Source organism: Desmodus rotundus, chromosome 1 (assembly GCF_022682495.2).
Source record: "Desmodus rotundus isolate HL8 chromosome 1, HLdesRot8A.1, whole genome shotgun sequence".
Classification (NCBI taxonomy): domain Eukaryota; kingdom Metazoa; phylum Chordata; class Mammalia; order Chiroptera; family Phyllostomidae; genus Desmodus; species Desmodus rotundus.
Window position 1 is genome coordinate 42,762,580 of NC_071387.1, and position 23,582 is coordinate 42,786,161.

The 23,582-nt window shown below is 41.2% G+C and overlaps 1 protein-coding gene across 2 annotated transcripts in view; it reads left to right on the forward strand.

The window, feature by feature from the left end:
• Window positions 1–23,582, forward strand: part of PRUNE2 (prune homolog 2 with BCH domain) — a 236,604-nt gene that overhangs the window by 208,690 nt on the left and 4,332 nt on the right. The window contains exons 12-19 of one of the 2 annotated variants that reach the window (XM_053923610.2): window positions 516–689; window positions 6,228–6,330; window positions 6,971–7,102; window positions 8,199–8,285; window positions 11,647–11,745; window positions 15,048–15,083; window positions 15,617–15,655; window positions 19,741–19,788. In XM_053923610.2, the coding sequence (XP_053779585.1) occupies window positions 516–689; window positions 6,228–6,330; window positions 6,971–7,102; window positions 8,199–8,285; window positions 11,647–11,745; window positions 15,048–15,083; window positions 15,617–15,655; window positions 19,741–19,788 (718 nt within the window). The remainder of the gene's footprint in view (window positions 1–515; window positions 690–6,227; window positions 6,331–6,970; window positions 7,103–8,198; window positions 8,286–11,646; window positions 11,746–15,047; window positions 15,084–15,616; window positions 15,656–19,740; window positions 19,789–23,582) is intronic. The other variant, XM_053923614.2, reaches the window with a different exon arrangement.

Genomic DNA, 23,582 nt, shown 5'->3' on the forward strand with positions numbered 1-23,582 from the left:
ACATGAAATGTATGACCTGCTGTGCTCCCAGTAGGGAAGGAGGCTCAGCTCCTTTGTAAAAGCCTTACAGCAGGGACTAGGCTGGTGGTATCATCAAGATACTAAGACTCTGCACACTCAGGATACACCAGAAAATGTGGTCCAAGGGAAACGAGATTATCTGGACTTGATAAACAGCCTTTACCCCATCAGAGAGGCCTGTGGTCTTCAACCTGTGTGATCGAGGATGAACTGGTTTTAGCCTATACCCTCTTGGACCACTATTGACACAGGACAGCTCTAGCCCTGCATCTGCACCCACGCTCAGCTTGGCCTGAGCAATGGATTCGGTCATTCAATGAGTCAATAATAAAGCTTCACTGAGTGTCCTTTATGTGGTCAGGTTAAGCTCGATGAATCACACAAAACAGCGACTTCCATCCCTCTGGTTGCCCTTGCCAGGAGACAGCTGGGTGCTGAACTGCTTCAGCTGTACAGCTCTTGCTCCTCAGTCTGGTTCTGTGCTTCATTTCCAGAGGATCCCACAGCCAACAAAGATTCTGGCCAAGAGTCCGAGTCCATTCCAGAATACACAGCGGAAGAGGAGCGGGAAGACAACCGGCTGTGGAGGACGGTGGTGATTGGAGAACAGGAGCAGAGGATTGACATGAAGGTCATCGAGCCCTACAGGAGAGTCATTTCTCACGGAGGTAGTCCAGCTCTGTGTGAATCTGGGGACTGGGGAACAGGCAGCCATATTTTTTATCAGAAAACGAAACTAGAGTTCTCTGCAGCATGACATCCCAAAGACCCCATTGGGCAACCAACGTTCGGGGGACTGTAGAGTTAAATATATCACTTCTACTCAATTCCACAAACATTGGAAAGCCTACCAAACAAAGATAACTTTCCAGTGTGAACAACGCTTTTCATAGCACACATCTGATAGCTATAATCTTCTATGTTAATTTCTTGAAAGCCGTAGTTGTCCAATTTAATAGTGTCTGTTCGGAATTCATCTGGGTTGATTGTAGGTTTTAACTGAACAGTTTTTGAGTTCATGCCCCCACAGCCTATATTTAAGATCACTACCATAGAGCTGCTTCTAATTACAAAATCGCCATTTAAATCCTCTTCAGAAGCTTTAGGAAATCTTTTTGGACTCAGCCTTGCCACGCTTTCCCCGCTACCTGAAACTGGCGCTTCTATAAACTCCATCACGCCCATGCCTGACAGCAGCTGGTTCCAGCCAAAGCCTTAGTGAAAGACAAGGGAGAGAGAAAAAGCTGTGTTTTGTTTCTCCGGTGCTTTCTTGGAGCTACTGAGCCCTGACTAACTTGGGATTCACAAGAAGTCAGATGAGCACAAGCCACACATTTAACATTGTCAACTTCCAAAAACATAAACAGCTTTCTTATTTTTCTGCTGCACGCCTCCTCTCCCGCAGTCCCGAGGCACCGCCCTGACCACTCCGCTGTCCCAGAAAAGTGTAGCTGACAAGGCAAACATTGTTTTTTCTTCCTTAACAAGGGCAGGGAAATAAGTGTCTTGGGATGACATTAAACTCACAGCTTCTGTTTTTTAACTAGCAAAAGTACATTTTGTTTTTCAGTCACAGTTCCCTCCACCAGCAAATTACCCCTGTGCATTGCTACGTGCAGTTAAGTATCTGACCACCCAGGGACTCTGACCATAAATAACAGTGAAAGAAAATGCCAATAGGTGTTCTTGGCCATGACCTTCCTCTTTCCTGCTTCACTGTGTGACCTGAAATGGTAATACGCCCCCATGATGGCTGCTGTGGGGCTGGGCGGTTTCCTGTGAGGGAAACTGCTGGCCTGATCTCACTGAAGCTGACAGACATCTGGCCATAGGGTCAGCCCTTCTGTTATGATGAAAACCTCTACCTGAACATCACCCAGATGTTTCCAGAAGGTCCACCCTCCCTTGCACCACCCACCATATGCAAAGGAGGCATGACTTGTTTGCTTTTTGGAAATAAAAACAAATCAAAGGCTGACTATAAAAGTACCCTGAGTTCACCCTAAAAAATACCAAAAAAATGTAGAACAGTGATAATTTCTATAAATTTTTACCCCTCAGTCTTCAATTCAGAGCCCTTTTTTTGTGAAGAAGACAGGCTCACTGCTCCGCTGCTCTCCTAACCCCTCCCACTCCTCCAGTGCACCCACCTGCTTGTTCTTTCCTCCAGCACAGGACAATTATGTGGGTGGAGGGGGTGGGTCTGCTGCCTGAATCAAGAGAGAGTGATTGTTGTTAGTACACTAGGGTCAGAAAAAGCCCCTGCTTCTGCCTGTCACCTTCTTTGCGATAACTGAGCTGCCCTGTCCAGGATAACCTGGTTTGCTGTGCCCTCCATCCCTGCCATCTCCTCCCCTTAGCATTATCTCCCCTCCGTCTGTTGTGAGCTCGTTGATTGGCTGTGTGACTGACTGTCCAGTTTGTTTGAAAGGCAAGGCCACCTTTCCTCTCCCCAGCTCTGCCACGTCTCTCTCCAGGCGCTGACCTGCATGAGCGTGCCCTGGCTGCACACACCTGGCACACTAGCAAGACACCACCTCTTCCTACACCCTCAACGGCTTTTGTGCTCTCTAGGTAAAGATCATTCAGATGTTACATCTGAATTTGCCTCTGAATTTCACTGTGAATTTGAGGCCAAAGCATTGTCTTCTGTGTTGGAAGCTCACATCACTTTCTTAGACCTTACTGATGCTAAAGCAATACTCCTTACTTACCAGTCTGTGGAGTGTGTCATCTTGGCTTCTGATGAGCATTTAAAAAGCAGCACTCCACAGAGAACATAAATCTTGTTTTGGTGTCTTGCATTTTGCCATAAGGAAGTTTTCCCATTCGGGCCAATGGAAAAGTGCCGGCTGTTTGTGCTCTGTGCAACTGTGAGATGGGGTGGGGTGATTAAAAGAGCTGCATAAATTAACTGGAAAACAAGGCCTTACCAAGTGTCCATGCCAGTTGAGAATATCAGTGTGTGAGAGCAGTATTTGAACAAATAATTCAGTTTTCTGTTATTGCTGGAAGCCCTGTACACACGTAACATAACAGGGTTCAAGATTCATCTTTGCCATTAATTAGTCCATGACCTTGGAACATCACTTAACTTCTCTGGGTCTCAGTTACTTCATCAGTCAAATGAGGGTGCCCTCCTATGAGCCCATGAACAATACTGTTGCCATCTGCTGATATAAAAAAGCAAAGGGAAGTCTGGGTGATTTGAATTAGCCAACAATGAGGCCAGAACTGGCTTTTTTTGAACTTGAAACAGAGAACATGTTTAAATGACCAAGGACAGTCACGCCAAAGCATTGTAACAAGGAGTTTCTTTTCTTGTTTTTTGTTTTTGTTTTTGTTTTTACGTCTCATTTCATTATAGGAGATTCAGGTAACCTTCTCTGCAGTTGCCGAACAAATGATCCTGGAAAGAATGAGGAGAAGAGTTGCTGGCTGGTGTGTGTGTGTGTGTATGTTTTGGTGGCAACTGTGACATCTTTCCTTCTCTCTCCATTCCATTCGTGGGCCAGCAAACTTGTGTTACGTCCCTTTCATGCCTCTCTGTTCTGCCTCAGGTAAGGTTTGCATCACTGCTGCAGAGGGTCTCAGGAGGCGCCACGGTGGGATTGCTCACGCACCTCAGCACACATGCCCTGAATGCCCCTCACGGTTATCGAGAAGCGAGTCTAATAAAATACATGTTTTTAAAACCCAAACTTCAAACACCTCATGAAGTTGCTGACAGGCAACCTCACCTGGGTGAGCTGCATGTTTAGGATAGAAACTGGGATCGTCGACCCCCTTGGATATCTGTGAGGGACCGGAGGGAGTGGTCCCGCTCATTCTGGTCATCGCACTCTGTCAGCGGTTGCTGTTTGTCTCCAAAGCCTCACAACGAAGGCACCAGCTCTTGATTTAGAAGGAAAACTCTCACAAGGAAGCCTTTCCCTTCCCTTTCTGCTCTTACATCTCCTCCTCTCCTCCTGTTTCCTTCCTCTCTCTTTTCTTCCAACCATTCCTCTGCCCCCAAGTGCAAAAAGCCATCTTCATCTGTAAACTAAAGAAATGTTTATCCAAAGAGGAGGAACTCTGGGCTCAGGCAATGGTCAGAAGATGGCAAGTGGCTGCTAAGGATTGGGGGAATGAACACGAGCGAACGTGGCCCAACGTCCCAAGGACAGGCAGCTGTGACGCAGGGCTGAACACGTGAGATGAGGTCTGAAACACGGTCGATAAGCCTCAGGCTTTTGTTTTTTAAAAATGTCTTAGAATTCTTCAGAAATAGAAAAAGAAGTCAAAGTAACTGAGCAGTCATGATCTTGAAGTTATTCTGATAGACAGCTACGTTTAGAAAGATGCGTTTGAAAGGATGCTTTTGCACGTGTTTTTAAGTTGGACTCGTGTTGTCTGTTTTGAGGAAGCCACGTTTTCCATTGCGCTGCATCCGCACCGCACAGTTTCATGGTGCAGGATCAGTGTAGCTAAGTCACCTTGTCCTTTAAGGATTTCCATTTAGGTATAAAGCTTCTTAAAGAAAAGTGTTTGGAGGAACAAATACCTTTTTGTTAAAATATATCTCTTTCTATCATTTTTCCTCCATCACATTCTAAAAAGGAGTTGGTAAGTATCAATGTACTGGAAAGGCTGGAACTGAGGCAAAAAGTCCAGAGGGAAGCTACTGCAATCCCATCTCACAAGCGTGTGTCACAGCCGACGTGCACTCACCTTGGTAGCTCTTCTGTAAATGTTGCATACAACCACTGCAAATTAGTGATACACACGAACCCATAATTTGATATATTTTTAGGTGGTACCACTTTCTTCCCCGACCTCTTTTGTGGTAGAATCATACTCTCTCTTTGTAGAGAACATCTTATTAAACTGCTTTTCAAGAGCTAAGCCCATCCAAATCCATCCGCAGCCAGTGCCTTACTGCCGTGCAAGCGGAGGGGTGCTTGGAGCGCAGAAAGACTGAAGCACACTCAGTGCTGAGAGGGCTGGATCGGGCTTGAGGGTGTGTCCTGTCCTACTCAGCGCTTTGAGGGAGTCTCTCCTGTAATGATTCTGAAGTCCAAAAATATGTCGGCTAACAAAAATTGCAAGTGTTCAAAGGAGATATAAGAAATAGGAAAATACAGCACATTGCTTCCATTTTAAGCCTGGAAGACACAGGAGCTTCCGCACCCAAACCCGTGGGGATCTGATCAACCACTGCCATGAATTTCGAAGATGAGCTGTAAGAAACACAGAGCTTGGATGGAGCAAGCTTTCAGAAGTGGGCAAAATGTCCCGAGATATCGCTGCATTCTCCTTGACCCTTGGAGTTGCAGTGACCACACTTGTGTGCGTCTCCCACTGCCTATTTCTTCACCCCCACGGCAAACAGCATTTCCACCCCCTGCCCCACCCATGTTACCAGGAAGCAATTCTCAAGTTTTCCCCAAAGCATTTATTTTCATAAAACTCCAAGAGAGTCGGGCTTTGCCCAGACCACCCCTTCTTGAGTGTGCCCCCTTCTGTAAGAGTCGAGGCTCTGAATTCTATGCTCAGTTAGTTATTCTTCCCTGGCCAGGACTTTCCCTGCTTCCTGCACTGCCTGTTGAATCTGGAGGCTGCGGGGGCACTACAGGCAAGTGGCCTGTCCTCTCCGTCAAACCCAAGGCGTTTTCCGTTTCTACTCGCTGGAGTCTGGTCACTGAAGTGTGTGGCTGAGATTATGCTGAAGTTCAGTGACCACATTTCCCTTCATACGAGAAGAGAAAAGAGCTAAAAATTATTACTCAGAGCCTTTCTTAACCATTAACGGGAAAAAGTATTCTACAGATTACCTTTTTTAAACATATACATTAGAAACCCATAAATCAGAGAGTGTCGCCTCCACCCTTTGACAAGCTGAATATTTGTACACCCATTCATGACTATGAGAACACATGCGAACACATGTATGAACACATATAATTGTTCATAACATAGGGATACCCTGTATATGCAGATATTCACACCATCTATTGAAGACTCTATAACTTACATGTTTACCACTGACAGATAATTGCATGTGTATGTAGTTATGAGAGTATAGTCTATATGATACTCACTTAAAGACAGCTCAATCATAGCTACCGCCATACACTTGCCAAGGCCTCCAGATTTATCCTTTCGGTTAAATATTATCTTGTTAAAGCTTTCAGTTGGTTACAAATGTCTTTTTGTTTGTCCCCCAGGATACTATGGGGACGGCCTAAATGCCATCATTGTGTTTGCCGCCTGTTTTCTGCCAGACAGCAGTCGGGCGGATTACCACTATGTCATGGAAAATCTTTTCCTGTGAGTGATCCTTATGACAAAGTGCTTTGAGTTAATGTCTGTGGGCATGTATGGCAGATAAGCCTCTTCGGTAAGAGGAAACAAGTGATGGAGAATATTCGAAGCCTTTGGTAACAAGTCGATGGAATCTCTGTCAGGGAACACCACTCAAGAGACTGAAGCCTTTAAAGTCACTCGTGCCAATAGAATGGATTGAGAAAAAAACAAACACAGTTTAGCCTGCATTTGAAAAGTCTGTAACATTTCCTCTGGGTGAAGTGTTATATTTGTTCCCCGATAACATGTTCTTAGTCAACTGATGGTAACCTGACTTCATTTGTATCTGCCCTTATTTAATCTGAGTTGCCCTTAGTATGTGATAACATTGTTGACATTTTTGAAAGTCAGGTTTCCTACCCACACATTTTTTTAGTGTGCCTGCATTAAAAAAAAAAAGATAATTGTACTTTTAAATGAACAATACTCACTCTCAGAGAAATGATCTCAGGTAACTGATTCTTCTCAAGGTGAAGAGGTAATATGCACAAGCATTCTTAAATATCATGCACCCTGTCATTTAAATGCTATGTAATTATGGTGTAGATAAGATGAAGCATTTCATGTGGGAGCTGAAAACACACCTCTCCTTTCCTGTGATCAGATATGTAATAAGTACTTTAGAGCTGATGGTAGCTGAAGATTATATGATTGTGTACTTGAATGGCGCTACCCCCAGACGGAAGATGCCAGGGCTGGGCTGGATGAAGAAATGCTACCAGATGATTGACAGACGGTAGGTGGGCTCCTTTATTTAATCCCTATTTTTACTTTCTCAATAATTCCCATTTCAAACTCTCTGTTAATCTACCAAATGCAATTACATTTCAGGAACATTGAATTACACAGAGTTGAGATAATAAATGATAACAGATTAAAGTGTCACTTGGTGCCCCAAATCTGAATAAAGCAAATCCTCCCCAGATTTTGCTGTGCCGTGCTCTCAGACCTGCTGACCACGTCTGTTGCAAGCCATGTGTATGTTATTGCCACATGGAGGTGCAATGAGAACTGGGAAACCAGTATCCATGACTCTTTTCAGGTGTCACGTGATCTTGATGCTGTTTATGTGCACTGGGGCTGCTGTGATGTTTGAAGATGTTGCGCTCCTATTTCAGCCTTCGCCATGAATCACATTAACCACTAGCCCATATGGTGCCTTTGGGTGCCCCTTCTTCAAGATCCTTTACTTCCATTCATACTGCTTTTAATAGAACAAAACACATTGGTGCCAAGTACAGGGAAAGTGCCATAAACACACAAGTTTATGATGCCTCCTTACCTAACCATTCACAAGTACCCTGTTACTGTCACTAAAGTCCACTTGATGATCTAAACATTCATGCAGTAGCATTATTAGTGCTAACAATGTGCCTGGAAATCATGAGCATTAACATTGTAGCCTGAAGGCCAAACAACCACATTATATACCATTTTTATTTTCACTATGTGTAAGAAGATGTGAAGGCTCAGCGATAGAATAATTGTGTAAGTTGCTAGGAAGAGTAAATCCTTTTTAAAATAGTAAAGATAATGCTGACCAAAATGAAAAGCATTGTTAAACAAAAATATGCCATGATGGTTACAGATTTATCCACTCCAAGAATACAACCATCCTATTTTACCTTTATTCTGAGAAAATAAAGCTTGAATCATAAAAGTTTCAAATTATATATCAAAAAGTATTTTTTATTAATTATGACTATTATATACTTTCCCAGCTAATAATAATAACTTGCTTAGAACTCTTTCTGTGTATTCTTATTAGAGCATATACTTTCAGTTTTAACTCCTTCTAAAAATAGGTTATGAGTAATATTTTTTCAAAACAGGCTGCGGAAGAACTTGAAGTCGTTCATCATTGTTCATCCGTCCTGGTTCATCAGAACAATCCTGGCAGTGACACGGCCTTTTATAAGGTATGGTCATTATTATAGAAAAGTACAAGCATCACTAGTAGACTTTTAAAAAGTATTAATTGATCGATAAACAAGAATGCATAAACTAAGAGGGTGCTTGACATATTTGCCTCTGCCTTTTCTGGAAAGACCTTTGGACTATCCAGCAAGAGTCCCTGATTAAGAGTGAGTATTATTTCATAATGACTACTTTCCCCCCCGTTGTTATAAAACCTGATGCCTATGCTGGTTCTCGTGAATACAGAAGATGAAGTGGGGGTTTCCATGCCACATTACAAAAAGGACGAGACGAACCTTTTAAAGTGATATATGGTATTTCATAGAGAATAGAAAAGGTAGAGTAACACGACAATACAATAGAAAATAAAGACAACCAAAGGACGAAGCAGAAGCCATGTCTTATCTTCATTGTTCTATTTTTGGTGAACAAATACCACGCAGGCCACCACAGTTAGGTAGAGAGTGTGGGCAGCCATGTAGACAGCATTTTTTTGATCTCCCATTAGGGTTCTTGGTGTCAACTGAGTTCACTTCGGTGAATATTGATGCACCATTTTGTCGAGCCAGATGCTGCGTAACCTCACACTTGGGGAGTGCAAAGAAGAGTAGGATAGCCACACTGTAGACAGACTTGGAACAGTTCAGTGAGAGGGGCAGCAGGTATTTTCTAGAGAACTTTAAAAATATAGTAAAATAAAGTCTTGCCTAACATTCGGATACAGATCACATAAACTGAAAATTCTCTGCCTGAAAGGTATTAATGAATCCCTAAGAAAAACTCTGATAACTTCACTTCTGGAGAAAAAAATTAGAGGTTAAAATCGAGCCCCTCCCTTTTTTTTTACATAGATTTTACTGTGCCTTCCAGAGTCCGCCTTTTTTTTGTTCAGTGCTCACTTGTAGTTACTCAACATTCCCATTTTATACTTCCAGCGAGTGAGTAGCACGATTCAATTTAATCTTCCTTTGGCAAGATTAGCTCTTTACCATGCCATGTCAAATTATCTTAAAAATAACATGAAATATTTAAGGTACACAAAAGCCATTTATTTTAATGATAGCCGAAAACACTTTGACAAGGAGTAGGAATCCATAAACACTGAAACAGCTGGTAAAAAGTTTAATGTATAAAAAAGAAAGATTAGAATTGATATTGATTTATTGATGTTTTTTAATAATTCAGTTTTTATATTTATAAAACAAATATTTCTTCTTGCTAAATAACAAAATATTTGTTACTGTAAAAATATTGAAAACAATTCTAATTCAACAGTGTTTATCAAAGGGAGTTTCAATATAATCATAATTACAACAACAATAATAATAAAACAGCAAATAGCGTTGTGGTCAATTACATATAATAATGACTTACATTTATTGAGTGCTTACATGCATTATTTCATTTAATCCTAATGACAGACTTCTGAAATAAGTGCTATTTACTATTTTTGTTACACAGGGAAAAACCCTGAGGTTCAGTGAGGTCAAATAAATTGTCTAGAGCAGGAGCCAGCAAACCCACTCACTAAGGGATCCAGTAGTAAATATTTGAGTGGGCCATGCTGTCTCCATCACAAGTACCCAGTCTGCCAGTGTAGGGCAGAAGCAGCCACAGACACTATGTAAACAATAGCTGTGTTCCAATAAACTTGATTTATGAATACTGAAATTAAATTTTATAAAAATGTTTATATCGCAAAATGTTCTTGTTTTGATATTTTTCAACCATTTAAAAAACATAAAAATGATCCTTAGTTCAAGAACTGTAAAAAACAGTTAATAAGTTGGCTTTGGCCTGTGGGTGATAGTTTGCCCACCCCAGGTCTAAGGTAACATAGCCAATAAATGAAACTCTGCCTTTAAATCCAATTGGCTGCCTAGTTCTAAAGGTCACACACTTTAAGTACTTAAACATTGTATCTACAGTTTCATCATGGAAGACCCTCTTTAAATATCCCCCTTCTGAAACAAGTTACACCAACTATACACGCCAAAGGAGAGGCTGCTATAGTGTATTGGGAGCCTATTTTATAGGTTGTTGGCAGTATATGTTCACCCAAGACTCATCAGCAGGGCTAGAAGTGACTGTATAGGGAGGAAGGTTGCTCATAAGACGTAGCCAGTGATCCGGGGTCAAAACTGCAAGTAAAATTAGAAGATAGATGTGTAGAGACTTGACCTTGAAAAGCTTCCTTCCAGAATGCACAGCAGTAGAACAAAAGGCAGTACGTTTGGCTGACAGCTCAGCATGATCCCAGTAGACAGGGAGAACCTTTTCATTTGAAACCATCTGAGAAAGTTCAGTGCCTGATCAAGTTCCTTCTCAAGTGGAATAATATGTTTTGAAACTGTTTGCAATCACACCAGTAATAGAGAAATGTGTTCCTACCAAGTTCTTCCTTCAACAACTACCAATTTCTGTTTCTAACTCCCTTCCTCAGAGGTACATTTTTTAAAAGACTTTATTTATTATCTTTTAGAGAAAGGGAAGGGAGGGAGAAAGAAAGGGACCTGGCCCCCAACCCTGGCACATGCCCTGACTGGGAACTGAACCGTGACCTTTTTCGTTTGTAGGCCGGGGCTCAACCACTGAGGCACATTTCTCTGGGCTAGGGCTGGAGACACTTTTCTTTATCATTTTCAGTGGTCTCCTTCCAGGTTATTTTCTATGCGTTTAACACATCTAAAATAACATTTAGATGGAAGTGGTTTGTAATCCAAATCCAATCATCAGAACAGTTTTTGAACTTTGGTTCATCTGGAATGAATTCTCAGACTAAAACTTTACCAAAAAAGTTTTTCAAATATTAAAATAAAACTAAAACAAGAAAAAGAGGAAAATGAGTTTACATATACTTTTAAAATGTATTAACATTGGTAGATTCTGAAAGAACTAATGATAAGATTTTCATTTGTTAAAAACAAACAAGCAAACAAAAGCAAACAAACCAGAAACCAGTGACGACTCGGAGTGGCAGGAACCACGGGAGGTCATGTGATGTGTGGTCAGGAGTGTGGACTCTGCAGTCAAACCACACAGGTTTAAAGTCAGGCTGTGCCACTTACTGATGGTAAACGCTTAACTCCCTGTGTCTCGGTTTCCTTGTTTTTAAAAAGGGAATAATAGCAGTACCTCCCATACTAGACTATACTAAGAAATAAATGAGTTAATATATATAAACCACTTAAAATAGTCTCTGGCACATAGTAACTGCTCAAATAATGTAGCCTTTCTTCTCAGTGCGAATATTGGGGCAAGGTGTTAAATACAATATAATCAGGATTTTCAAGAAGAGGCAGTGGCCTTGAGAGGGATGAAGGTAGCAACTAATCACGTATTTTTTTTTCTTCTTTTTTTTAGTTCAAAATTCAGCAGTAAAATTAAGTATGTCAGCAGCTTATCGGAGCTCAGTGGACTGATCCCAATGGATTGCATCCAGATTCCGGAGAGCATCATCAAGTAAGTCCTGATGCTTTTGAAGATTTTGTAAGAAATATTGCTTGTTTGGGAAAGGAGATTGGAACACACTTCATTCCTTAAATAGTGGGGGAATGGCATTATCTTATGTTTAAAACAAATATTAAATATTCTCCAAACTTGTGTATATTTTTCTTAGAACCCAAGATCACTGTTCTGTACTGTTAGATCTTCTTTCAGATAATTTTCTCTTAGAATGATTGATTATTGCTTATTTTCACTTTGCATTTTCCTGCCATTTTGGAGAAAGCATAAATCCAACATTAATCAGTACATCCATTGCTTGTGTCTCCCACTCCACAGACACATCAGGGTTTCTTCATCATCTTATATAAAGTTATTTTGTTTGCCTGACCCTAGGAAAAGTGAAAAATAAATACCCTAGTGCCCTCTCTGTTTTCTTCTGAATCCTTTTTCTTCATAGTTCCCTTCAGTTGAAAACTAAGGCTCAGTGCTAAGTGGCACTGAGTGGTAAGTGGCAAATTAGCAAGCTTTCCTTACTCAGCGCAGGGTAATGCCTCAGCATTGATGCTGAAGATTGCAGGATTATGCTACGAAAATAAGAGTATAACTTAGCTAAACAACCACTTGGAGCTGCAACTTAAAAACAGGACACAGGAGAGTCAACTCTCCCATTTGTTTCATTGTTGCAAGGAGCCATCATGGATCATGTTTTTCTTTTGGTGTACCTGATTCACTAATTTTTTATTTGAATAGAATTGATAGGAAGGTCACCATCAGCTCGAAGAAAACACACAAGAATACCCCATCTTCCTCCAGAAGATGGATAAGAAAATGGACCTTCCAATCTGGGCACCCCCAGAAAAAAAAAAAAGAGTCCTCACTTAAAAAAAAAAAAAGCATAGAAACTGGAAGGAAAGGAGTCTCATTTAGTATTTATTTATGCTGTGTGGGGCATGCAAATGCTGTCTTTATATCATTTACAGGAATAGAAAGATAACTTAGAAAAGAGAAATTGCTTATACAAAGTGTAAGTAGGAACACGGAAAGATGGAACTAGAATTCAATCTAATCAGCCTGACACCCAGATTCCCATGCCCTTTCTAGTGGTTTCTTTTGCCTCCGTTAATGTATCCAAATAAAGTCAAAGCTCAGAAGTAGATGCATTTGATTTTCCTACATCCCAATGTCAGACATCGACCCAGGACACTGACTGAGCTTAGAGTGGCCAGTTGGCTCAGCTGAGTCAGGTGGAGTGTTCATAAGGTCCTGGCAGTGGCTTTAATCCTCTTCAGCTTCTCAGGGTTCCCACAACCAGCACACCTCAAAGCGCTGGTCTGCTGCTTCAAGAAGGTGCACCCCATCTCAAATATCTGCTCCTGCTGTTTGAGTAAAAAATATCCTAGAGCACCCACTTCCTGTAATACTGTCTCTATTTGCCCAAGATGACAAGGACATTCTCTTTACAAGTGGGAATGAGCATTGTCTATACTCCAGGTCAGCAATTTTCAACTGGTATGCCACGGGAATTTTTAAAACATGCAACACCTACTTAGTCAAGGGCACCGACCTCTTTTCCCTTAGACTGTCAAATAAAAAAATGACAACAGCCAACACAACAATAGCTGTCTGGTGTGAATGAATCAAAAGTATACCTATTTGTTGTCAGATCAGCAAAAAATATATTTATTGGTGTGCTGCAGAATTTTGGTAATTAGTTTATGTGTGCCATGATGTGAATAAGGTTGAAAATCACTGCTCTAGGTAAATGTGGTAATACTTCCATGGTGTGGTTGTTGGCAGAGAAGAGAATGGGCTTTGGAAGCTTAGCATTAGGTGAGAACCTTCCTGCCTGCCTCTTAGTGTCTCTGAAACTTCAGGCAACTTAGTAAAACTGCGAGTCTCAGCTTCAGCCTCAGCATACTGCAGAAGGAAGGCACAGTCCATCGAAGGGTCCTGAGGACTGGGTGAAAACAAAGTATGAAATGCAGCCAGAAAGACTTCTGGCACAAAGTTGGCAATCCAGAATGTTATTTATTATAATCACACTGCTTTTAGAGGCTCACTATCATGTGGGAAAGTTGAATTGAAAAGTTTAACATGCTCAGGGCCTTTTTACTCATCCATACACTTCAGTTTTCAAGGGCCCCATTAAAAAGTTACTTCAGGAGGAAGGGTTCTCTTTGGAAAGATTTTCTTCTGGAGGAAGAAATTTATAACCTTGCATGCCCTCCTCATGTATCCATGTTATCTCCTGTCTTCTGTCATCCCTCTCTGGTCGTCCTTTCTGCCATTTTGGTTACGGGCCCTCATTTCCATGACACGCCATTTTCAAACTGATACAAGATATAGTTCCTTCCGATTACTGCATAACGTGCAGAGGATCTGATCTCAGCCAATCCCAACACCCGTATTCTGCTGGGATGGAGCCTGTCATCAAAGAGCTTAAGTGAAAGAAAAAGTCACCCAATCTGGAATCAGATTTATAGTCAATGATGATAGTCAAGTCTTGTCATTTGCGGCAGTGATGTTGTAGAAAAACCAAATAACAAATACTAAACAGCTGTTCCGAAAGGAAATACAAGGTTAGGTTCCTTTGAGCCTCTGGTCACAACATTTTTGTCAACCAGTTAACATACAATGTTGCTTAATGTGTTTCTGTTTAAAAGTAACTTATTTGATATAAATTGTTGATTCATTATTATTGACCTCATGGCCAACAACACCATAAATTGTGCCTAAACAAGGAATATCTAACAAACATATTCTCCATAAGGAACACCACATCCTTCGTGTGCTTAGGATCACTATGCAGCATTTTATCAGTGTTTGGGGACCATTTTAAATGGAAAAATACCAAAAAGAGCAAAAAAAAAAAGCCATAAAACATGCCACTTAATAGATTGCACAAATGACGCTTGTTCATAGTATGAGAGTTAAAACTAGGAGGCAGAGCCTCTCCTTGTTCCGCTTCAGCTGGGAAAGCACATGTCAGGTGACTCAAATTTTTTTCCACTCTGTGAATACCTTCAAGTGATCATGAACATGCCACAGGTATTGATTTGGGGTTTACAAATAAAGTTTAGCAAGAAAGGGAATTTGCAAAGAGAATCTGCAAATAATGAGGACTGGCTGCCTGTAATTAGAAATTCCAAATCATTGATTATATCTAATAAAAATAATATTTCTCCCAAAAGGCAATTGGATTATTATTTGGGTAGGCTTTTTCTCTCATGTTCTGACTATTCTTTAAATCATTTACCTGTCGTGTTTTTCATCTGTTGGCTCATTTTCCTCACTGCATCCATTTTTTACCTCGTAAGGTACGATGAAGAGAGATCTTATAAGAGAAGCGTGAGGTAAAGTCCCCTGGTCTGCAGTTCACGCTGGACCCTCTGTGTGTGTGCACCAGTGTCTTACTCGTGGGTGACCTCAACATGCTTCCAGAGCAAGAGGTCATTGCATCTGTTACTTGTGTCTACCATTCCTGTCTTTGTCTTTGTGTAAAGCTGTTGAGGTCAGCCTACGTTGCAACTGAAACCTACTAAACCAGATACATCCCTGACATGGCCCAGGCTGCAAGCTAACTTTCACTGTACCCGGCAGACTGATGTGGATGTGTTCAGCTTTATTCAGCCAGCATGCTTCCGATCTCCTTGCAACTTTCATATTCACCTTTATGAAGGAATTGGCAAAGTAAACACACGTAAACACTGAATGGGAGGAAATAACGCCATGTTTCACTGAAGGAGTGTCCCTCGGTGCTCCAGAGACAGTTTTAAAAACACATGCATTCCACTTATGTTTGGCTCTGCTTTGCTGGGTGACTGTCTCACGCTCTGCTTGCTTTTTTTTGTTTTGTTCTCTACGCTGATAATTTTTGCTCATGCAGACTGGATGAAGAACTGAGGGAAGCATCAGAAGCAGCTAAGTAAGACTTGGTTTTCATTCTGCAGCTGGTGTGATGTTGGCTTGCATTTTAGGCATGAGTTGGGAGAGCCTGCATGCCTGGTGTGGTACTTTTGCATCCTGGTAATAATGCTGCACTTTAAAAGCTCCTTTGCCCCAGGATAGATGCAACTTCAGTTATTATACTATAGTCTATTTCCCCCATGATCTTGGTTATCTTGAAAAATGCCTTTGTTAGTGTTGTTTAATTTTTTTAAAAATGTACATGCAGTTTTACACACCACAGCAAAAGAACGCATCGCAGGTGCACACACAGCATATCTGTGTAACAATCCTCTGGATGTTATGTTGAGGCATGAACCTCACCAGCAGAGAGAAATGATGACAAGTGGAAATTTGGAGTATTTTTGTCAAACCAATTTTTTTAAGTGTCTTATTTAGTGACTGGAAATATTGCTTAACTAACAGCTTTTGAGCTGTTTGGATAAAGAGGAAAAAAGTCATTGCTCACTATGGTTAAAATATAATTTTCAAAAAGACAAAATCATAACTTTAATGCAAATATAAAATGAATTCACGCTAGTGGTTTTATGCAACTATTTAATTAATGAAGGAACCAATATGTAATTAAATCAGTTCAAAGAGCATTTGTGAAGCTAGACGTCAATGGGCAATGTATAAAGGAATGTTAGGATAAGATTGTTGGTTTAGAAACAAAACTGATTAATGTTCAGCAGGGCAATAAACAACCTTAGGTTATCTTATGTGCTGGACAAAAATTATTTGCACTTCTGCTCAACAAAAACCTAAAGTTAACCTCTGGCCCCACCGGGTTGTAAAATAGCCCATTAGTTGAGAGTCAACTCAGCACTGCTTTGAAACATCCAGTAATTTCCTTTTTTTAGTTTCCAAGTTACAAATAGTTTTTCTGACACTATATACTAAATGGAGAAAAGTGCTATTTGGAATGTTTGCTGAATTGAGCTTTTTCTCCATTTCAAATGTTGCTTACACTGTTAATTTTTATAACCAGTTCCCATTTTAATGGATATCGGAAAAGCAGACAGTCTGGACCATGTGCAAATAGCTAAAAATTCTGAAAAAATAAGATCTTAATTAGTGAAGTTTTTCTGCAGAGGTGAAATGCCAACTCCTCATGAAAACAGTCCATTTAGATTTTTTCCCCTGTAGCCCATTTTTCTTGCAGGTAACCTGTAGAATTATTTGCCTATAGGGTGGATCTTTTGGGTTAAAAATTCAAGGAAAAGTTTTTGCTTTAGGAAGTTTACCACTAGGGTAGTTTACTGTTACAACGTTCCTGTCTTCTAGTTTTCTTTAAGATAACTGACACCCTGTTAGACTAACAACACTTAAAATGATATAAATTTTTACTCTAACAAAATCTTCTTACCTCTAACTCAACTGTTACAAACAAGAAGTTGCTGAAGGTGTAACTGTAACCCTTCAGCACTCATCTGTATTCAAATTGCATTATGTCAGGAGATTTCCCAGAGAGAGAAACAGCAACGACTTTCTCTTTAAGACTCTTTCTTCTTAAGGATAACATATTTATGAAATTAGCTAGTTGTTTTCAAGACAAAAATGGGGAGAGGCGACATCAATAATTTTCTGGCCAAAGCCATTAGAAAGCCCCATTGCCACAGGTATTCATTAGCACCAGGCAGTCTTGCCTCCTTCAGTAGGCCTTCCTTCCCTTCAGTACTTCACTCTTCCTGCATAGCTACCACAGAGAACAGTTACCATATTTGGTTCCGTTGCATAGCTTTCTCTTTTTTCCTCTCAAACCCTTTATTTTGTTCTCTCTCCTACCCCCGCATCCCCTTCCCCCAAGGTTCTAAATGGCCTCAGGTGGTGCTGAGAAGTCTTGATCACTTTCCTAAAAGAAGCACCAAGCTCAAGCCCAGTACAGAGTAGATACTCAGGAAATTTCTGCTACATAAATTGAAGAATGTGCACAAGATTGAGATCGCTGCTGTAGACTGGTGGTCCTCAAACTTCACTCTGCATCAGAGTGACCTGGAGCACTTGTCACAACACCCTGTCCTGGCCCTCACCAGCAAGGCTCCTGATTTAGCAGGCCTGAGCGCCTGTATCCCTAACAAGCTCGCGCTGACGCTGGTGCTGCCGGCCTCAGGACCATGCTTTGAGAACCGCCTCCTTAAAATAGCTGGCTGAATAAAAATAATTCTACTTGTCTTAGGGAGGTCTGTGCTCTGACTCTGGGTTTCGTTGCTAAGCCACCTGTCCGAATTCTCCTCCAATTGCCCCTCCTTCTTTTGATGGTGACATTACCTGTATGAGGAATTGAAACATATTTGCACATTTGGAAATGTGTGAGGAGAAAGAATTTTACTCTGCTGACCACACCGATTATTGAAATGCTTCTGCATCCTACCATTTGGGCACACAAACTACATCTTCTTTCAGCCTCTAAAGCAGCCCCCCAGTCCTTGGACAGACTGTATCTGGTGATTTGGGGTTCAGAAAATACGATCACTGCAGATCTGAGGTTAGATTGTAGAAGCCAGATAGTCCAGGTTCTTTCTGTTATTAAGGTATAGACACACCTGACCTTCCCCATGACCCTTATTAGAAAGCTTCGCGCTGGTTCTGACCAAAGGCAAACATATACTCTGCCGGGGAACAAAACCTACCTATCATTCTATCTGTTGCTGTGCTTTATCCCTTGTTTTCAAACATTCACCCTCTCCCCTCATACACATACCACCACCACCTCTAATTGACTAGCAGAAGGTGATTCCTCAGTCTGCCTTATTTTTTTCTTTAAACCTTTAGATTTGTACAGAAAAGCAAACGCTTTTCAGGTTAAATTGTATATAAGGAGCCGTTCTTATGTCGAAAATGGTGGAGAATCCATCTGCTGCTTTTGCAGTGGCAGTGTGCAGCGGATGGCAGTCGCTGTTTCCTTTGGAAGGAGTACGCAGAGTCAAAGAGCAGAAAATCTGGGTTTGGAAGATGGCCCTTTCTTGATGCCAGTCCAGCTTTGCTAGGTTTCCCTAGTGCACGGTCAACACTAGCCTGACTGTCCTCGTCCTCTAGAGTTGCTAAATATACTCCATAAAAATACCAGACCCTCGGAGACAAGGTGGGGATACAGGGCGATAAAGCCCTCTGCTCGTCTCAGGGAGAGACAGTCTTCTGCCATTTAAAAAAAAAACCAAAAACCTTAATGTTAATAACTATAGCTCATGTGCAAATACATATCTAAGCCTCTGAAATTATTCACGTTACAAAGGGAATTCTCACATGTAAAAAGGACCGCAGAAACCCTTTAACTAGTGTTTGTTTGCCAACAATAAAAGACTTAACAGAGGAGAAAAAAGTAAAAGTATTAATCAGAAATTAAGAGAAAGCAAATCTGAAGTTTGGTCACAGAGGAATCTCACCAACATGGAATACCAAAAGCAACCAATATTACACCAAAAAAAGCATAAACACATTCACACACCATAACACAACTTATATTTCATGATTTCATATGGATACATTTTTCTTTTTGGACACATTCAGTTCTGGTTACGGTAAGGACTCACTTGTATCACCGGACACAGCTCAGCTAGACGGGAGTCAGTGCCCTACTATTTTTCTGTAATAAGTGTGACAAGGAAAGCTGACACTGGCATTTTTCCTTTTTCTGTCTTGGAAAATCCTCATTCTTGTGAAAGTTAACTGTGTTTATACGTAAATAAAATTAGGCTGCTTGAGAAGGATTGTTCTTTGTGTATAAAACATTATGCTATTTGAGTTATAAGTATAAATTTGCAGTATGTTTCTGGAATAAGACAGATTGAAAACATCAGAGGAGATAGGACAAGGACAGAAGAGCCCACTGGAGGTGGCTGGTGTTTCGGATCTTTGTACGTTCTCAGTGATGGGCAACTACTGTATTTCCAAACTGATGGTAGAAGCATCACAGCTTAATCTCGTATCGGTTCAGGTGTACGTTTGTTCAATCTCAGCAATGGGATGGCATCACACAGTTTAAAATGCCCAAATCTATTGCGCTTACAATGTGGTGACGGGGGAGAAAATGTTTACTGCTTCCTGTTTTTTCCATGCACTCAGAACTAGCTGCCTTTACAATGATCCAGAACTGTCTTCTATGGAGAAGGAGTAAGAATTCGCCGTCATAACAGCTATGTGGTTACCTGCAGTATCGTGTGGCTGGGCTCTGAGAGAAAGAGGTGTATTGAGGATTGGGTAAACCTTGTTCAGATGTTCAGCTTTCATGTTCTCTGCTCCTGAAATTAGAAACTTAGAATGAACTGTGCCAGCTTAACACTGTCTCACTGGTCACCCCTAAATTCCTTACACACAACTGTGTTTTTACTTGGCATTCTATTTTTCCAATCCAAATATTGGGAGAAAATTAATTTAGGGCCAGATACCAGAGCTTGAGGGCAAGAGGGATGCAAGTCTGCCTTCTGAATTAACATCATCTCTTTTAATTAGTGAAAGTTGGGACTTCCATTTGAACTTAATGGATGGATAGTAGAGAAAATTCTTTTGTTTTGAAAATTCCAAGAAGCAGTTGAGGCTGGAGAAAAGATCTAGTCCTTCTAGTCCCATCTGTGAGAGACAGAAATCAAACACATATTGAGTTCTTACCACACGTCAGGCTCTGTAAAAAGCATCACACATACTAACTGATTTTTATTCTCAGGATAAGCCTTTGGGGTACGTTCCATACGCAAGGAAAGAGCAGCATAGGGAGACTGTCTGACCAGCCCAGCATTTCACAATTGTAAAAATGGCCCAGAGCTGAGATACGAGTGCGGGGTGCAGTTCCAGTGACGGCAGCTCTGAAATCAGAGGGAGGTGGTCTGAAGGCTGGAATGGCTGTGCAACCTCTGATCTAAAGAAAGGCTAGAGAGGACTTAATTAGGCACCTAAGAAAAGAGTGTATTATTGGCCAAGTCAGTGTCGGGGAATAAACTGTGGCCACCAGCGTGCTGGCAGAGCGGACCTGGCCATCAGGTTAGGGGCTCCTAACCTGGTTTAAGTTGTGGATAATTTCACACTGCCCTTCTTTCCAGGAATCCAGAAGGAGGGGCGAACATAAGATTTAAATGTATCAGCTATTGTCACATTTTGTTCTCTCCCTCCTTTCTTTTGAGGTCACAAGGGAAGTTGGAAAATCACAGTGCAATATCTCTGCAGTTGCCATGGTGACCTTAGAGTTTAAAAAAGTTTATGCACAAAAACTCCAGAGAAAAGGTCCCAACTGAAAAGTGCACAAAGGACAAAGGCTGTCAGAGGACCTTTGAAACCAGACAATTTTTTCTGAAGGTTACCCTTGTCCCACCTCTTTCAGATGAAGCCAGTTGCTTCGAGGAAATTACCACGCAGAAATTCTGCAAAGCAAAAGTATCTCAGTCCCTTAGTCCACCATCGTTCTTTGGCAGATCTTTCCTTTCTCAGCAAAGCAGCACCCCCTAGAGCAGAGTCCTGCACCCACAGTTAATGAGCTGTGTGGCCCATGGCTGCCACATCTGCGGGCTTACCCACTCCTTTGTCTACCTTGTCTGTTTTGTTCCTCATTTGTGTGTAGACCCCTTTGGCTTGGGGAGAGAGCCTAGCACTGCATCTCATTTGGGTTTTTTCCAGGGCTGGACATGGGGGTGGGGTGGGGTGGAATGGATGCTGCAAATTGTTGATGTTACTTCCCGCTTCTCAGAACATATTCTCCGTACTTCCCTTTTCTTCAGACCTTTCCTGCCCAAGCCTTACCCGGCACATGATCCCGGTACAGACGATGAGATCCGGGATGAGGGGCAAGAATGGCTAAGAATTTTTTCTACTGATTTCCAGCCCTGGATAGCTATCTGGCTTTCTTCAGTATTAGGATAAGGAGCTTTGTTTTCCTTCTGATTCCTGTATGGAAGCATTTTACACCTTCTTGTATTGAATGGCTAAACTGCAGAATGGGCAAAGGCTCTTCCGAGGAGCCCGATCAGGCCACGGATAAAATGAAAGGTGTCCCGACTCTGTAGAGGCCTCTCATTTTCCTAGAGAGCGAAGGGAAGGTTATGCCCATCTTCCCCCTCTTCCTACCTAAAACACAGAGTTTTATTAATTATTAAACAATATTATCAAACACATTGTGAGGAACCTCATTTAACATGTTACAAGCCAAAGTGGCCTGTAGTAAAATTGCCATAAGGTTGCTAGTCTTCACTGGTAACTTTGTTATACCAAGCCCACTTGCCAAAGGTGAGGAATACGCTTTTCATATTTCAATTCTGATGAAAAGGGCATTTTTTTTTCCTAAAAAGCATACCATTTCTCAAAGTAGCCCTAGGGGCTTTCCTCCCTCACTTTTAGTTTTGATTTAATTTATTCAGACGCATCCCTGCAACATGCCTTTTTATGTTTTTACACACACAAAAAGCATGTGTGATTCAGGGCATGTGGTTCTACTTGGGGAGACTTAAATTAGTAGCGTTGGCAGCTTCAGTAGCTCCACAAGAAAACTGTTGTCTCAAAGGTTAACCTTCAGTGTGGTTTCCTGTATTTACTTAAAAATCATCCCCTTCTGACTGTCTCTTGCTTCTTTTATAAATTGGGGAAATTGGTTTCAATGTTTCAGTTTTTTGTTTCCCCAAAGCTGAAAGGATAAATTAAACCCTAGAAGGTTTACCAAAAAAGTCAGTATGAAAAATTAGGTGTTTGCAAGGGGGCATTGTGGAGCAGGGGTTTTTTGTTTGTTTTTTGCGGGGTTTTTTAGATTTTTATCAGGGGTCTAGATGGTGAAATGAAGTGCACTTTAAACTTTCCAAGATGACTTCAAGTATTCTGACCCACATCCACACTTTACACGCAGTGGGCCCCAAATTTTGGGTTAATACATATGTTCTTGGTCTGTGAGAGAGGCGGAACCATCACTGTGTAAGAAAGAATAAAATTCCAGTCATCAAATCCGACTCACTGCAGGCTTCTGGGAATAACCGCAGCTGGGAAGTATTATTTAGAAGCAAAATCAAGATCTGGATGAAAAAACATGGAGGCCCTGTTTTTTTAAAAGACTACTATAAAAAGATGTAGGGGTCATGGATAAAAAGAGGACAGTTATATGGCAAAACTCTCTAGATAAGAAAACAAGTCAGATCCTTGAGGGCGTAAAAAAGAGATTAATACCCATGATGACGTGACCTTTCCTGGCAGTTAACATACTGGAAGGTCTGAAAACCTCCCAAGGAGACAAGATCATTACAGAGTAATTAAGCCAACAGATGAATTTCCCATTTCGAGACACCAAGCTACCACTACTACTTCTCTACTACTAGTACTACTACTACTAACAGACATTTACTATGTTCACTATATACAATTGAAAACACTTTACACTTAATCCTTAGCAAGCTCTGAGAGAGATATGACTGTTCTATTTTACAGATACAGAAACGGAAACTTAGAGAAGGTAGGTAACTTGGCCAAGGCCCCAGAGCTAATAAGTGGTGGATTTGCTGATGGTATTTCCGAGGCAAGACATTTTACTACTGTAAACCAGATGAGCCAGCAGTGTGGGTTACCAGTGGCTTTATTTGCAAAGCTAAAACAGTGAGCACTGCTCAGCAACTGCATATTCCATGAGGAGAGTACCCTCTGCACTCTGCCTCTGGACAGCAAATCCAAGGGACATCTGCAGATACTTCCCAATTGCCCTTTCAACAAATGCATGTTTTCTTTTTTCTTGGCTACATCGCCTCGTCTGAGTGTTCACTGAATGTAGCTCTCTTCTCTGGTAGACGTCAGGAAGTTGTGATATGTTCGCTAAAAAGTAAAAGAGAAACGCAAGTGGCCCAAGGACATTTTAGAATTATTCCCTAGATATTTGGGAACTCATTAGACATTCTCAAAAATAAGATCTTCTTAGGTTATAAGAATTCATCTCATTAAAGTAGGCT